The following is a 16,601-nucleotide window of genomic DNA, read 5'->3' on the forward strand; positions in this document are numbered from 1 at the left end:
AGAAAGAAAAGCGCTATTACATATATTTACTCTTGTTTATCGTCAACTTACTCGTCTGAAAGTGAAACTTTAGAACGCTTCGAAGCCCTCCTTTTTCTCATTTCGACTCCAACAGTTTTTTACAGAGAAACGTTTTTCCGCTTTGCGATCGTTTTCTGGGACAAAAGTTTTCTCGGCGTTTGACAGCTTCTGTGTGAACTTGTGTGTTAGCTGATGGGCTCAATGCTCTCAGTTTTGCCCTTCGGCTAGCGCGCTCTCTAGACTGAAGCTGTCAAATGGCAACGTCCTCGTCAACAAAGTGAGAAAAAAGAAGAAAGAAAGAAGAAGAAAGTGGTTCCGCCGTGGCCATCGTCGTCGTCCCCGCGGATTTTTCATTCAAACAAACACCGCACAACTATCCGACCAAGTGTGCTCGATCCCGATAGGACTGTCCCGATAGGGCAAAACATCGTTTTATCGTCAGGGGTATCCAGAGAAAAATGTTTCCATGGCGTACTGCTGCCGATTCGCCGTAGTAGGCTTCGCAGCCGTGCAGAAAAGGCGTAGTTCGCAAATGGTTTCTCCCTCGATGCTGCGGCGGCGGAATGCGCTCAGGGGTGTGCACAGTTTACGGTAAAGTGAAAGTGAAATCAGATCGGTGCCCCGAGGGGCGCGAATCGCCCTCTCTAGCAAGCCTAGTCTGCAGCAGCATATTACGCGGGGAGGTCAGTGATCCGGGCATCGGTAGTGAGTGGGTTTAACCGTGGTGTCCAGTTGGTGTCCAGCATCATGTCGGGCACGAATCGGGCGTTCCGGTGCACCGTGGTGGTCGTGGCGGTGTGCTGGTGTGCGTTCTCCGGTGCCACCCACCTGGAGGGTGAATTTGGGGTGGACGAATTCTTCCGCTTCTTGCACAAATTTGGCTTCCAGAAGACGGAGAAACACTCGCAAAAGGACACCGAGTGGGACACGTTCGGGTACATCTACGGGAACATTAGCTCTCGCGTGAACTTTAGCGTCCCGGTCACGCTGGCCGTGCTGGACAAGCGCAGCTTCCTCGAGTACTATGCCAACCGGAACGGCTACGACAGGGAGGCGGCGTGCCAGCGGATGTTTGAGAAGCTCGACAAAATCGTCTACAGTCGTGCGTGCAACCCGCACGCCGAAGCGGACTATCTGCGGCGCATCCCGTGCGAGCCGGGCAAACTGTGCCCGGATGAGGATACGCGCGAAAACGTGGTTCCCGGGAGTCAGTTCACGTTCGTTATCAGTGATCCGAACGTGCCAAGGTGAGCGAACGCGTGGCTCTTAAGGTAGTGGCAACAGATAACAGGAGTATCTCTGTTTTTTCGCTCTTTCTCGCAGATTCTGGTACGTGTCGATGGTGGCCTGTTATCAGAATGTAAGCACCTGCCAGTGGCACTACTACGACTACCGCAAGTACCACACCGAGCCACCGTCGATCGACTTCGATATTACGCTCGTGAATGGCAACCCGAACCGCCAGACGCTGTCGCTCTTCAATCCGCTGCTGTTCCACTTTTCCTTCGACCGTCAAAACACGCTCGAGATGTATTTGATCTTTTTCGTCGTCTATCTGCTGATGGTGCCGCTCCAGATCTACGCCGTGCGGCTGCAAAAGCATCCCGTAACGCGCCTGTTCACCGTCAGCCTGGTGCTGGAGTTTGTCAGCGTTTGTCTGCTGCTGACGCACACGGTGCGCTACGCCATGAACGGGGTCGGCAACGAGAAGTTGGCCGTAATGGGCGATATTTTCGATATCTTTAGCCGGGTAAGGGGCGCGACCGCCGCAACACCTCCTCGGTGACGCAATTATTTACCGACGTTCCGTTTGCAGACTTCATTCATGTTGATCCTGTTGCTGCTGGCCAAGGGATGGGCGGTGACGCGGTTACAGATCAGCGTCGGCAGCTGGATTCTACTCATGGTCATCTGGATACCGTACTGCGCGATACACGTGCTGCTGTACATTTGGAACAGGGTAAGGGCAGGCAGGCCAGAAGGGTCTCGTCCGTTCTCTTCGCTCATTCTATTCCGATTGCAGACGGAGGTGGATATTATTTCCGATATCGACGAGTACCAGACGTGGCCCGGTTGGTTGGTGCTCGCTTGCCGCTCGACCATGATGCTGTGGTTCCTGTGGGAGCTGCGCACCACGATGAAGTACGAGCACTCGTCGCAGAAGCTGGACTTTCTGCTCCATTTCGGCGCCTCGAGCCTGGTGTGGTTCATCTACCTACCGATCGTGGCCATCGTCGCTGTGAATGTTAGTCCGCTGTGGCGGTATAAGCTTTTATTAGGTGCGTTTCCATGGATACCATGCTGGCAGGAAGCACAGCTAGGTCGCTAATCATTTGCCTTTTCGACTGCAGGAATAACAAATTCGGCCGACTGTCTGGCCTACTGCGTGATGATGGGTTTGCTGTGGCCTAACCGAGCCGGACAGTATTTGCTGCTAACGGGAACAAACTTTGCCGGTAAGCAGTGGGAAGGGCTTTTCCATTGGGGTTATTTTTTGCTATACTAAAGTGCACCGGCGTCCGGCAGGTATGGATGAGCTGGACGAGTTCAATGAGGCACCGCACGTGGTGCACCGTGATTCGGACACGCTGCACAGCAGTAACGGCGATCTGGTGATCGACGACTATCTCGACAACGACGACGACGACGAGATTGAAACGTTGGTGCTGAGCACGGACGATTTGCTGCATGCCGGCAACTCATTGCCCGTGTCCGGAGGCAGTAAACCGCTCACGCTCAGCAACGGGAGTGCCATGAACGGTGGTATCGGGAAAGGTGGCAGATCGTTTGATTAGATTTGATCGTCCTGGCGAGATCTGGCAACACTGCTCCACTCCTGACCGGGACGCAATGGCACACAACGTTTCGCGCGTGTGCGTGCCCCGAGCAACCGTAAACGACGAATCTTTAGAACGAATTTAATTCAACACACCACACCAAATACGCGGGAAGGTTAGAAGGTGGGCACCCCACAAGAACATCCCAAGGAAACTCCACTCAAGTGGTCCGGGTTGTATGTGCGGATCTAAACGTAGAAAACGGAACTTTTTCGAGGCATTTTTCAAGCAAAACACTATTGCAACGGTGCAAAGTTTCACGCTCCACTCGACTTTCCACTATTGACACACAAAAGACGGAGTAACGAAAACAAATTCTTCCATTTCCAAAACTGATGTCCCATTTGAACTGAAACATAAAATTAGGAGATAATTGGCCATTCGAGGTGTTCGAGGTGCGTTCGTTCGTAGTGTGTGTTGTGTGTGTGTTTTTTTTTAGTAAAACAGTAGCAAAACGGTGCATCATTTAGAAGGTGGGCTGGCTGGTGGCCGAGGCGGCGAATGGAGTGAACAATTATCGTGTGATATGAAATTCATAGCAATTACGGAACCTGAATGAGATAATATTACTACTTTTTAATACCCTGTTACTTTTAAGAGGCACCTCCCCATTACTGTAGTGTAGCCATTGGCCTGGTAGAGCAGAGTATTTCTCCGGGCGCGGCGCCGGAGCTTTCTTTAGTCAGTTTTTGGCCAGGTGCAACGTTGGTCCCTCAGTATGAAGTGTATAGTAGATTGGCCGTAGTTTAATTGCGTTTACTAAGCGTCTCCTTTGCGTGTCTGCCACACATTTTAACGCCAATAAATCGATCCGTTTTTTGTCAGTAACACAGCACCCGGGCACCACTGGTCCGCGTGAAGTGTTGCAAACAAGTAAACATATTCAACTGTCCATCAATGGCCCACCGTAGAACCTTTATCTCCTAAGTCATTTCAAAAACGTTCCACTAGGTAGTAATTTTGAAGTAGAAATCCCCTTTCCGGCCATCGCTTTCGTTTCGTGCTTCGTGGTGTTCTTTTTCATGCGGACCGCCGTATTTATTTGTCCCACTAGGAAGAGATCGTTCGGTAGCCGGTAGAGGCGCCAACACTTACCTAAACCTAAGACTCACTCGCTTCCAAAGTATCGGTAAAGGATGCAAGGCTAATGCAGTAGTTAGTAGAGCGCGCCACAGTTTCAGAACAGAGCCGGGCGGGGATGGGACCCGCTGATTGGGAGTGCGCGCCAAGCCTAAACCCACAACGTAATGTACCTTTTTTGAAGCTACGCCCAAAACGCTTTAGAGATTGAACAAATAGCCTAGCAGAAGGTAGCAGAAAGAACACTGGATAAAGGATTTATATAGGCAAAAACTTAACTAGATAAGCAGCATTTGCAGAACGATTAACGCTAACGTATATTCTCACTCACTCGGCACACGGCAATGCTCAAAAGCTCCTCTCTGTCCGTCTGTCTCTCTTTCGCTGTGCAAGAAACGGATAATGTCTGCTCTGTATCGGTAGTGAGAACGGAATCGTGGAAGGGTTTTCTTAATATAAAAGATTTAGATCAATTCAGCCCATCACAGCCCGGACGTCGGTGAAGCGGGGCTTTTTAACGCAGCAGAAGAGGGCACCGGGCGATCAATTATCGATATGTCTTAACCCGCCCCCTCTGTCCGCGGTGAGGGGACGGACACCTCAAACGGGAATCACTAGCCCCCGAACGTGTGCAGCACGCACGGAGCCCGCACGTAAGTGGCCGTTTGCGATGCGAAAGTTGTGATAGGATGTTAAGCATATTTTTCTACTAAACTCTAAACCAAGAACAAAACACAACACGTAAGTGCACCGCCGCCGGGTTGGCCCCTCGGGATAGGTTGGCCGTTACCGATCCGCTACCTCAAATGCCTAGGCGAGTTGCGAATGGCGGCAAAGGCCACCCATCCCGGGGGTGGTGTCGGCGGTGACACTTTTATTCACAACGACGCGATGCGCTCAGAAGGCTGGCGGTGTTTGATTTGTGTACAAAAATATGAATAATAATTAATATTACAAACGAATCGAACGAATGTTTGGTGGAATACTTTTGATTTGTGATAAATTTCGTTAAACCAATTGGGTTTTATGTTTTTTTTATTTGCTTACGAGTACGAGTCGAATCTTAAAAACAATTTTAGTTTCACTATTAACGTTATTTTTTAAATTATTTACATCACTCTTTTCTTTCTCTGGTGATCATCGCGATCTTATCGCCAATCCGAACTTGTTGACCTGTCCCAGCAGTGCCTTCTTCAACGATCTCAGGCGAACGGTTTTCGTCGAAGTGCGACGGTAGTGATTTGATGGCCGATCGCGTAGTAACTCACACCGATCGCTCTCTGATTCAACGTTTCGATCCCCGATCGACGCCGGCGGGCCGGTGATCCTTTCGCACTTCTCCTGGCGCGTGCGTTGCCTGGCCTGCAGGAGTTGAAGACGGTTCAGTGCCACGACACGATTCATCTTGCTAAGTGCCAATCGGTGCAGTAGAACTCTCAAAGCAAACTCAATGCGGACTGAAGGTGCGATCTTCGGCGGCGTCACGATTTATATAGGTCCTAGCGAGGTGCATTTTTGAGGCATCTTTCCGGCTTCGTTTGTCGTTCAACGGGTCCTTTGGCCTTTCCCGTGTCTTTCGGTTATTCTGTTGGCATTTCATTATGCTATACCTGGCGCTATGCGGAATGGCCACCGAGTTGTGGTTGTTAGATAAAAAGGGCTTAAGGTTTTTCCTAAATGGAAAATTCCAAAAGAATATTCCAATCGTTCAAAGCCCGCTAGGAAGGTTTATTCGATGTGTTAACAATACAATTATTATACCTGAAATCAAATGAATTATACCTCCCCTGAACCAAAATCAAACACCATTTTTTCAACCTGCAACTGTTTGCTTAGATCATCCCATTAACAGGCCTGCTTCAAGGGCATTTAATGATCACTTTCCTTTCTATCCGATCTTAGCAACCATAGGCGTTACCCTGCAAGAAGCACTACCTAGAGTTACCGTCAATAAATGTAACGCGTAAAGGTGAGGAGTGAATCCCTTCTACCTACCAGCAAACCCGTAAGTGGCCGTAAAAGATCAAGTAAATTGAAGATCTTACCTGTAACGAGGTGCCGCTCAGGTATTGGCAATAAAGCAACCAGGATTGTCGCATTGCTGTCCCCGCGAATCCTTGAGCAAACCTTGCTTCGTTTTCGTGGCCGAACCGGACAGTATCAGGTCGGCGCCTAGGTGTCCTCTCGACCTTCACGTCAGGAGTGGTTTATTGATTTGTTTTACTATCGATAAAACCCAAACACCCAACTTGTGGCTTGTTGGCGTACGAGGCAACTCCTCTTTATTTCTCTCGCATTCTGCCCGCGAACAACAAACCCCTCGCGGTTGTAGTTAGATTAGTTAGACTTTAATTTATTTGCCCGTTGCGGTTTTCTGTGGCCTGGGCGCGCGCGTCCGTTTTGGTTTTCTTGTTTTACATTTACTATATAATAATAATTATGAACGCAATCGCAATTCTATTAACCTCTTTCTATCGTCCTTTTGCGCTTATCCTCTCAAAGTGTCCGCAGGTTCTCTTTTTCTTTTTTATCGTAACACCGTAATCCTATAGTACATTGTTCCACCCCCCTCGAGCACCCGTTGGGGGCCCCTGGTGCACCGGAACTGCATTTTGTGGGCTGTTTTTACATCGCAGCGCATTTGGTTAACACTTTCGAGCAACGCGAACGGTGCGCTCAGTTTGTTCGGTCGGAGTGTAGAGTAACGGTTTTTTTGGGTTGGCTGGCTGGCTGGTCTGGGTTGCGATTATTGGTTGGAAGAGAGTGGTTGTCCGTGTCCTATATTGTTTATGTCCTACTACAGCTATACCAGCCACTACGGGCAAATATGGCAAATCGAATCGAACGGGTGTCGAGCACTACCAATTCATTCGACCTTTTCGGCGGTTGCCGGCGGGATGGACATCGATCTCTGTGTGCTGTGCCGTGAGAGAGTGCTCTCCCTTTCTCTCTCTCTCTCTCTATTGTGCCTATTGCTTTGCAGCGAAGGTGCCCGGTGAAAGTGCCTCTCTAAAGCTTTGAAACCAATAGACGCTGAACCGAAAACCGAGATTGTTTCTACGTTTTTCTCTTGCTAGCAATGGTTTATGGTTCTATTGCATAGTTTGCCTTAAGTTTTCAACTCCAATTTCTCTTCTGTCGTTAGCCTAACAATTATTCGATTGTATTTCTTGTTTACCTTCTCTTCGCTTCTTCTTTTGCCGTTCCTGTTTCGTTACAACTTTTTAAATCCGCCGCTCGTACACAGAATCGCTTTCCGTCCATTCCGTTTCTTCTATGATACAGCATTTTTCTCTTCACATTTTTTTCCCCTACCGCCCTCTAACTATTCTCTAGTTCCTCAAAATACTATCCGATAGCTTAAAGCACTACGTTAAAGGTTAACTAAGTTTAACTTAAGTTTTTAGCGTAGGTGAACGGAAAGTGGAAAGAAAAACGGCTTAAAACAGAAAAATAAAATAAAGGTAAGAAAGAAACAGAATAACGCATAAAACAAACGACAGACAATAAACGTAAAAAGAATGATTTAAACACAGAAAGAAAGGTGCAAAGTCTGGCGCAACGGTAAAGGAAATGGTACACTAAACAAAACAAAAAAAAAACGAACAAGAAACACTGGATGATGGTGAGACGCGTAACGATTTAGTTTGACAAACTTTGATAGCCTAGCTTTACAGTGTGTGGATGGAAACAAAACAATGCAGTGTTTTTGGGGGGGAGTTTCGTGTTGGGGTCGGTACTCCACCCGGTCCGGTGGCGTGGGAACCGAATTTCGCCTACGATGGTGAACACTAATCCAGTGTCCAGTTTGAAAGTGTGCGGCACAACTCTACCGTTCCTTTTCTCTACACTAATCCATTGGTTTTTGTCAAATGTTTAGCACAGCAATGTGGTGGCTTCTGCCACGCCGAAAGTCAAAAGTGCCCAAGCCGTAGAAAGGCACCATCAAAAAACGGTTCGTTCCTTCGTTTTTTTTCTTCTCCTGTTTCGAAGGGCACGCAACCCAAAAAGGTCAAAATCACGGGAAAAGTGGATACGATTGGGTGGCACCACGCGGGAAAAAGGAAGAAAAACGTGCGAAAAAGGGCTTCTTTGTTTTGGGCCCGAAGCACGCGTTGGGCCACCTTCTCGGCCAGGCCAGGGCCCGCCTTTCGGTATGGATTTTCTAATTGTCCGTTTTCACGGTTCGTGTGCAAATTTGATCCGCGTGATTTTAACACACAGTCGGGGGATCCACTTTTCTCCACAGTTCGCAACAACACTGCGAAATGGGCCAACGGTGAGACTGGAAGCTTTGTTGCCACTTTGCGCGCCAAAAAAAAAAATCGGGAGAGATGTTCTCTGTTGTTTCTACTGTTCTGTTCTGCCTCGCGTTTGATCCGGTCCCCAACGCGCACACACACACACACCCCATCGCTTCGCTTCGTTGCCTCCGGGACTTTTTAATACATCACTGACTTGACGGTGGTGGTGGTGGCGGTCAGTACTAACAGCAACAGCCCCAGGACACTGGACAGCAGGGCGGAAGGGCTGGTCCGGTGCGCTGGGCTAGCTCCGGCCCCGCCAACCGAGCTGAGCTGAATGTTGTCCTTTGCGTTGGTCGAACGGCTTGGGATCTGGAACTGGTGCGGGACGCTCTCGGCAATCGACCAGCCCTCGGTGTTGCGGGCCCGTGCCGTCACGTACCACTGGCCCTCGGGCAACCGGATCGATTTGCGGACCCTGGTGGGGAGAAGAAGGGAGAACGGCGCACCGGAAGAGCGTCAGTTAGAGGACTATTCACAGAGAGCGAACGGAACGCGGATCGAATCCAGCGTCCGTTACTTACGTCCAGGTGAAGTCATCGTAGTTCTGATCCGTGCTGGAGATTTCCGCGTTGACCGGCGCGTATTTGGTCTGTATGGGAAAGAAAGGGGCTCGGGTTTAACGATAGGTTCAATTTTGACGGTTCACAGCCAGCCAGGCAACCGGAAATGGGGACCCTTTAATGGGCGAACCTCGCCCTATTTCTTGGCCTTTGTGGAGGTTCCACGGGGTATCCACGACCACGGCGGTGGAATGATTTATGCTTTGGATCATTAAAATTTCGTGCTCTTTTCAAAGGCCATTGGATTGTTTTTGAGTTGGAGAACATTGGGCAACGTCAAATTTATTGCTGGGAGGTTAAATTGCCATCCATAAATATAAGTTCGAAATGGAATTGGAATTTCGAAGGATGAATGGGGCAGTCTTGATCGGTCTCAGGAAAAGACTTGACTTGACTCAAAGAATTGTACTTTTGAATAAATAAAACAAGAGACTTACATTTTCACCCCGGTAGTGCACCTGCATCTCGGAGATCTGCTGCATGCTGTGGATCTTCCACCACGTGTGCAGCAGCCCGTCGGAGTAGTTCGAGTGCACCAGGTGCGCCGGTCCCGGGTTCAGCCCCAGGATCGTCTTCGCACTCGCCTCTCCGATGTCGTTCTAAAAGCAGAAAGCGTTGCAGTAAAAAACCCAATCCGACACCTCAATTAAAGCCGACCATTCCCAGGGCCAGGGCGCCAGGTTACCTCGATTTTGCAAAAGTACGACACCAGGTCCTTCTGCTGGATGCCCTTGAGCGTGAGCCGCGTCCGGTCGTGGTGTCCGTGGTGATCGTTCACGATGTGGTTGCCGGACGGGGACATCACTTCGCTGTCCCGGAACCACTGGACCTTCCGGGGCGCCGGATTGCTATCGTACTGGCACGTCAGCTCCACCGTTTCGCCGATGGCCGTGTTGACGTAGGTAGCGTGCTTGTGAATGGTGGGAACTCCTGCAAAAAACGGACCGAAGCGGATTAGTGTTAGGCTACTTTCGCGGCACGACCAAATGGGACAGGAGTCTTTTCCGGGGGGACGTGGGGGACTTTAAATGAAATGGGGCAAACACACACACACTCAGGCGGTAGTCAGAGTGGAGTTCTAGTTGGTTGATTTGATGGCCGAAGGGAAGCAGTGGGATGCAGTGGATGAGTGCTGGCGGTTCTAGAGACGGTGTCGAGCTGCTGTGGATGGTGGTGGTGGTGGACATCTACAATAAGGATGCAAAATCTACGTGCCATTCTACGTGCTACTGTAGTACTCTCCTAGTCGGAAAGGTTCTAGTGGTTCTCGTACGGACGTTAAAGGATACGGATACGTTGGTAATCATCATCGGACCTACAGTGCCGCTATACAGGCCGGTCAGGACTCTAACCTATAAATCATGCTCATCGTAGTCGGACTACTTGTCTACACGAGTCTACAGTTCTGATCTTGTGCCGAAGTTTTTTGTGACCGTTACGGACTTACGGATAAGAAGGGGTTGTTCAAAAAAGAGACCAAACAAACTCAAGAAAGGAAGAACAAAGTCGCAAAAAACCAGCGAAACAAGAAGCGAATAAAAACGGGGGGGGGGGGGGACTGCTAAAGCTGCTAAAAGATTGAGCTACGGATGAACCTTTCTCCAGCAGCGGCACAGTGCTGTTGCCCTCATCCATCTCCGATTCGAGCTCGGCGGAGTCGTCGTCTGGCGGTGATGGGTGTCGAAAAGGATGATGCGTACACAGAGTGAAAGTGAGCCGAGACGAGAGAATGAGAATGTTACAAGTTTTTGGTTTCCCAAGAGCCCCCCAAAAGAATCAGTCGAGACAACGTCGAGTAAACTTTCTGGCTGGCAGCGACTGTAGAATCCCTCGGTTCCTTGCGGTAGAGTAACGTAAGTTCCCCAGCTCGGGGGAAGTTCTCGGGGCTTACCTCTCACCAGCACCGTGACCGTCTGGCTGACGGGTTCGCCGACGCCGTTCTGGGCCAAACACTCGTAGTCGCCGGCGTGCCGCGGTTTGACCTCGTGGATCTCGATGAACTCCTTCCGCGGCACGATCCCAATCTGTCGGCTGTACTCCTCGTCCAGGTGGCGTCCCTATCAAAGGCGCCCGAATGATTAGTGACCAGTCCGAGATTGGTATCGGACAACTCCGCAACTTACCCGGTAGGACCAGTTGATCTGCGGTGTCGGATGGCCGGTGGCCGAGCAGAACAGCACAAACTTGCGGTCCCGCTGGTTCAGCTCGATCGTTTCGTTCACCACCTTGCTGCCGTGCATGATGTGGACGTTGCGTGGTGGTCTGGGTCAACGAGGGTCTCAATTAGCTCGGCTTAGAAACCCTTAGGAAGTTTACGCCACACTTACGTCATTATCTGGAGCTCGATTTTAACGGTCATATTGCTCGGCAGCAGCTGGCAGGAGTAGAAACCCTCGTCCGGAAGCTGCACCCCGTCGATCTGGAGCGAAAAGTTGTCCTTCATCGTAAACCGCTTGTCGGACGTAAGCCGCGTGTGGTGCTGGAAGATCGGCTGGTTGTTCTTGTACCAAATGATGATGGTTTGCTCTGTGACGCGGGACACACACAAATAGTTTGCCATTTAATTTAAATCTCAGCCCATCAAAAGTAATGCCCCGGCGGTGACCTCGTGCATTCCGCACGGGCCCACGGAATGCAGTCCAGGCGGCCACAAAACTGCAGTCGCTCGTTGAATGCAGTTCTGCCGTGTACGCTACTTCTATCGATTTGTACGCTAATGAATTGGGGTCCGCCAACAGCGGTGCCAGGTGGTGGCCGTTAGAGGGGAGGGTCTAGAATTTATGGCAGCACCAGGCGCAGCGAAAGGGAATTAAATTATTCATTCAGCTTTCTGCCAAATGGACGGTGCCGGAACGGAACCTGATTCGCTAGTCAGGTTAGTCAGTCAGCTCTCGGTACTTCTCGACCGCGGCCGCCATACATTTAGGTGATGGCGTCGTGTTCGAGAGCGTCGAGAAGTGGAAAGGGCTGTAGATAAGGATTTTTCATTTCTGATTCGTTTTTCGCTCCTGACGTTATCGGCAGAAGCCGGCTCTGTGGCGTGCCGTTGGCGTTGAATTCAAATTGGCACGTTTCGTTTGCGTCCAGCATTGCAGCAACCGTAGCAGGTAATGGAGGGTTACATCGACGGTGGCCGGCAAATGGAAGGGTGTAATAAACGTTAACATGCTGGCGCGAACCACGTGAGCTGTTTCATGTGGTCTGTCGCTTAAAAGGCCGTCCAACATGCGGAATTCAGTGCGAATGCGGGTTGTGAATTTAAGCTCCTCATAAGCTCCTGATCCGTGGCGATTATCCTCTGCCATTAATGTTCATTTTATTCTTCCACCAAACCGGTTCGATCAGCCACAAGAATAATTTGCTAAAGTTGAAAACAAAATGCAAATACATTTTGAGGACCTCCTTGAGGGGCACTTTTCACACCCATTTTAATTGTCTCCGATCAATATTTCCATTGCGTTCGCACAGAACTACACAACGAACCACCCGACCGTTGGTCCTTCAAGCGTGACAGCTCCGGTCCGGTCCGGTGGCAAAGAAAAGAAGACGCACGGGCCGGGTCGGGCCGTGCCGGGCCGGTCTTGGGTCCTTTTTTGATTTGATTTATTTGCATCGTCGTCGAAATTACCATAATGCTATTTTGTTTGCGGTAGGTCAGCATCGCTACGGACAGATTCTCTTCGAATTCCTCAGTAGCAGCGGCCGTAACAGTGGCAACTATGAGAATGTTGCAGAACCGAACCGTTTCTTTACACTCATCCTCACCCGGGGGTTCCGATCGATCGCTGGTCGAAAACCTTCGTCTTCGACCGCCGGACGACTTCATTAAAACATCCATCAATCAATCAAACTTCTACCAGCCAGCCAACGGTAGGAGCAGGCAACCCGGACGGGACTCGATTCCGAAACCGAGATCCGGCACTTTACAGAGAAATCGTTCAATCAAGGCAGCTGCAGCAGCGTGCGCAAAGTGCAACAAAGTCCTGGGGTCCGGGTCTGTTTGTTTTAGGGAACTGCTGCTACCGGTGTGAAGTGAAGCACAAAAAATATGTTTCCTTATTCTCCCTTTCGAATTCTTCTACTGCTGCCGTCCGGCTGGCTGGCTTTGTTCCGCTTACGAATCATCGCAGCCAGCACTCCGCCAGTTGATGGATCACCAGAACCGGGAATGCGGGAAGGGTCGATCGTGAAGAAATCTCAATCACTGCCGGGGTGGGATTTTTCTCTTCCTTTTTCCCTCCCTTTGTCTACCCGCGCGTGATACCCGGAGGTTGCTCATGGTGTTTCGTTCCCCTTTCGAAATGCAAAAGGGTTGGCCCGCGTCCGTCCGTCCGACAGCATGCAAAGAGAGAGGCGGCTGTCGCCGCCGGCCCATGCATATGCAAATGGACTGACTGAATGCAATATGCACGATGAGCAATCACAATCGACCACTGGTCGGATTGATTCGACAACGTCATCGCGTCCTGCGGTCGATAGGCTGGTCACGTTCCGGGACGGTGACTAATCCCCGAGGGAGATGATGCAAAGGATGAGTACAAACACAAAGCTTGGGCGAAAAATCCCCGGCCCGGAACGAAAGGAGTTCCCGGCAGCGGGCAACCCGGGGGATTGCCCGAAAGGAGACAGTAAACACCCATGTGGAAGGTGTTGAGTTGTTCCTCGGGACCTTCCACAGTAAATCCAAGGAAGTGTGTGATCTTTGGCTTTCTAGGGATGGCTCATACCTTCTGACGATGTGGTCCGAAGTTGGCACGGACATTCACAGGACCACAGACTCAAGACGAGCCGTAGTTCGTGGAACTGGGTTTGAATCTTTGATCGCTTTGTTAGTTTAGATGCTTGGTTTTCTCGAGCCTATTAGCTAAAACATCAATCCATTTGTCAGACAATCTTTTTCCCGGCAACCCGGTGCCCGGTCCCAGGCAGTCTACCTCAACTAATCGGGAAACTAACTCAAATAAATCGATTTCTTCTAAATAGGCCTTTGGAAACCCGATTATCGGCCACTCGGCGGCTTGGAACTCGCAAAAAGCCATAAACCCTGGCCCAGGATTCGGCCCACCATTGGCGTCTTACCGGTCGGATTGGAGACTTCGCACCGGAACGACACCTGCTCGCCGGGCGGTGCCTTCTCGACGTAATTCTTCGTTAGCAGCTTCGTCCCGATCACCTGCGCGCCGCCGTTGGTGACCTGCGTCGCCTCCGGCGAGTCCTCGCCCAGATCGTCGTCGTCGTAGTCATCGTTGTAGTCATCGCCCGCTTCCTCGGGCACCGTTTCCGGTTTGCCGCGCTGCTCCTTCGACACGCTCACACTCGACTGGGGCAGGGCTGTGGAATGTAGAAAGGAACCGTAAGTAGTGGATTTAGTAATTCTCCAAAATTCAAAAGAGATTTCTTCTTTCAGCGATAGCGATGTTTTGACCTTTGCGCGTTCCGCCAAAAGAGAGTAAATTCCTGAGCGGAAGGTTAACTTTATCGGAATGCCCCGGGTCCCACAACCCCAGGGGTTAATTTGAACAGTTTTTTACGACCCAGCCACAAAGCCGGCAAACAACATAATATGCCGCGCGCCATGACGCAATCGATTGAGAAACGAAAAGTTCGAACCGGCTCTCGGGGAGGGACAATTTGCCTACGCCGTTCGCCACACTATCTCTGCGTGATCTCCTCTGGGTGGGCATCGACTACTAAACTGCGACCTCCGGGCAGCAATAAAACCTATTTATGGTGTTGTCGGCCTTTTTGGACACTAGAGACACCGGTTCCGGGCGCGCTCGAGATCCGAAGGCGGAATGGACCATCAAAAAACCATAATTGTGGTGCTCGTCGCGCGAACCCCGAGGAGGAGTCACAATTGAGTGTTATTAGATTTTTATGGACACTTTTGAAGCGAGCCGGCCGGTGGCCCTTAAATGGGCGCTCGAATCAATTATGTTTTGGGGTTAAACTTGGAGTACACGATCGAGTCCGGAATGGCAAACATGCTCGTCAAACATCGTTCAGCTTCGGGGACATCTAATTATCGGGCGTAATGGCGTAATTTGAGTGTTATTTCCTTCACGAAGAACGATTTAATTTGAAGCGATAGAACCCGGAGCTTGGCCGGATGCTTGGCTTGGCAGCTTCGGGACCGATGGGCCATGAAGGTAATTTCATTCACACACTTTTCCGAGACCGAGACATTCGCTTGTTGGCCCGGCGATGTGCTTCGCATGAATTAGATCCAATTCATTCATGACCCCCGATCGCCGGAGTCTGACACGGCGCACAATCAGAGACCCTAGTGTGTGTGGTTGGAAATCGGTAGACGTGAAGAAGAAAACCCTTCGACACATTCCACCGGCCCGCATCATTAGCCTCGTGTCTCGAGAGATGCCGATCGCATTCCGTCGTCGCGGGTGTCGCGCGGACGCTAATGTGCTAATGGTTGGCAGATCTTGGGGCCGATTGGGGCAAGTACCCGGCGGGGATGATTTGCAATGGAAGGCACGCACCCGATGTGCCGGCCACGGTCGATTAGCATAGCTAACGGTTGTTCCGGGCCGGCCCAGGCCACGTCCGGGTATCGTACGACACCCCATTCTGACACTTAACGTGGTGTCTGAAACCTAACCCAACACTCGGAACATGGTTTGGAATTTGATGGTCGGTTGTATGTTACTTTTGAACCCGACATCCTGTCCACTTCCGACTAGTACCGCACCGTATCGAACCGAATCCAAAGAGAGGTGACGGGTGCGTCCTAAAACGAAAGTGTCAAAAGTGGCACAAATGTGTCGTAAAGCGCCCGGTTTGACGAGTCCCCGATTAGGATAGAGTGGTGGATAGAAACGAGGAACAAATGGAATTGTTTCTCTGCACCGGACTCGACACTGGTGACGCAACCCGACGTGTTGGTAGCCCTTTTTTGGCAAACGATTTGTTTGGTTATGCAAAACGGACGGGTGGCCATTAGCTCACAGGCGATGGCTTACTTTTAAGCATCTGTGACCATGCCCTGTTGCGATGCGGCCGATCGAACTCACAATGTGACCAGAAAGTCGCACAATGTTGTCACAATGAGCTGGTGGTGTTACATTTGGAGCCTTGGCGCGAGCATTATCCAGCCGAGAGATTAATGATCGAGATTTGAAAGCTTCTGATGGAGTTGGATAAGGAGTTGAAAATGAGCTGCCGTTCGTGGAATGTCGATTAGGTAACTATTTAGCAACTCGTTAAGTGGGGTGATTCGATCACGTGATATTAATACATTATCAGGATCAATCATTTGATATGCAATACGTGAGATTCCGTTTGGATTCCGAAGATAAGGTGCAAAACATCGAATGTGGCTGTCGCTGTATGGTACGTTGCGCCGTGTCCTATTGAAACCAAATGTCGTCCAAGTTTTCAGACCAAAATCCGCACCAAACAGTCACTCGTTGCGGGTGTATTGGCTTCTCTTGCCCGTCTTCAGTTTGAGTTGAAGACCATCTTGGAAATACGTTTGTAATATTTCTCAATTTTCTGCAAGTGTAGCGAATATTGATCGCAAACCACATACGTGCTATAACATACAACCACATACGAGCAAAGTTGGCTAAAGATAGGTAAACAGGTAGTGTTCAACAAGACTAGCATTCAGTCAGTAAACTGTCGTTCAAGGAATAGGTCGGAGGAATGAAATAAAAGATATCAAGCAGTGATCGCGATATTATTAAAGATATTACATGGCGACCGTGCAGGGTCACAAATCATGCAAGAAATAAAGGAAGTTGAACAAAACCAGTGTACTACAATTGTCGAAAGCCACG

The 16,601-nt window shown here is 50.1% G+C and overlaps 2 protein-coding genes across 2 annotated transcripts in view; one reads left to right on the forward strand and one right to left on the reverse strand.

Annotated features, from left to right (window-relative positions):
- Window positions 1-224: 224 nt before the first annotated feature.
- Window positions 225-4,913, forward strand: LOC128276043 (integral membrane protein GPR180-like). The gene is made up of 6 exons (XM_053014518.1): window positions 225-1,268; window positions 1,345-1,771; window positions 1,838-1,981; window positions 2,045-2,300; window positions 2,373-2,477; window positions 2,548-4,913. The coding sequence occupies exons 1-6, from the start codon at window positions 769-771 to the stop codon at window positions 2,814-2,816; spliced, it is 1,701 nt and encodes a 566-aa protein (XP_052870478.1). The 5' UTR covers window positions 225-768; the 3' UTR covers window positions 2,817-4,913.
- A 1,284-nt stretch (window positions 4,914-6,197) lies between these two features.
- Window positions 6,198-16,601, reverse strand: part of LOC128277192 (receptor-type tyrosine-protein phosphatase delta-like) — a 72,035-nt gene continuing 61,631 nt past the window's right edge. Inside the window, exons 2-10 of the mRNA XM_053015637.1 lie at window positions 13,885-14,136; window positions 11,133-11,331; window positions 10,929-11,067; window positions 10,697-10,862; window positions 10,401-10,478; window positions 9,491-9,735; window positions 9,243-9,404; window positions 8,767-8,834; window positions 6,198-8,660 (exon numbers count right to left, since the gene is read on the reverse strand). Coding sequence (XP_052871597.1) covers window positions 8,381-8,660; window positions 8,767-8,834; window positions 9,243-9,404; window positions 9,491-9,735; window positions 10,401-10,478; window positions 10,697-10,862; window positions 10,929-11,067; window positions 11,133-11,331; window positions 13,885-14,136 — 1,589 coding nt within the window. The 3' untranslated portion in view covers window positions 6,198-8,380. The remainder of the gene's footprint in view (window positions 8,661-8,766; window positions 8,835-9,242; window positions 9,405-9,490; window positions 9,736-10,400; window positions 10,479-10,696; window positions 10,863-10,928; window positions 11,068-11,132; window positions 11,332-13,884; window positions 14,137-16,601) is intronic.

This window comes from Anopheles cruzii, chromosome 2 (genome assembly GCF_943734635.1).
Source record: "Anopheles cruzii chromosome 2, idAnoCruzAS_RS32_06, whole genome shotgun sequence".
Lineage (NCBI taxonomy): Eukaryota > Metazoa > Arthropoda > Insecta > Diptera > Culicidae > Anopheles > Anopheles cruzii.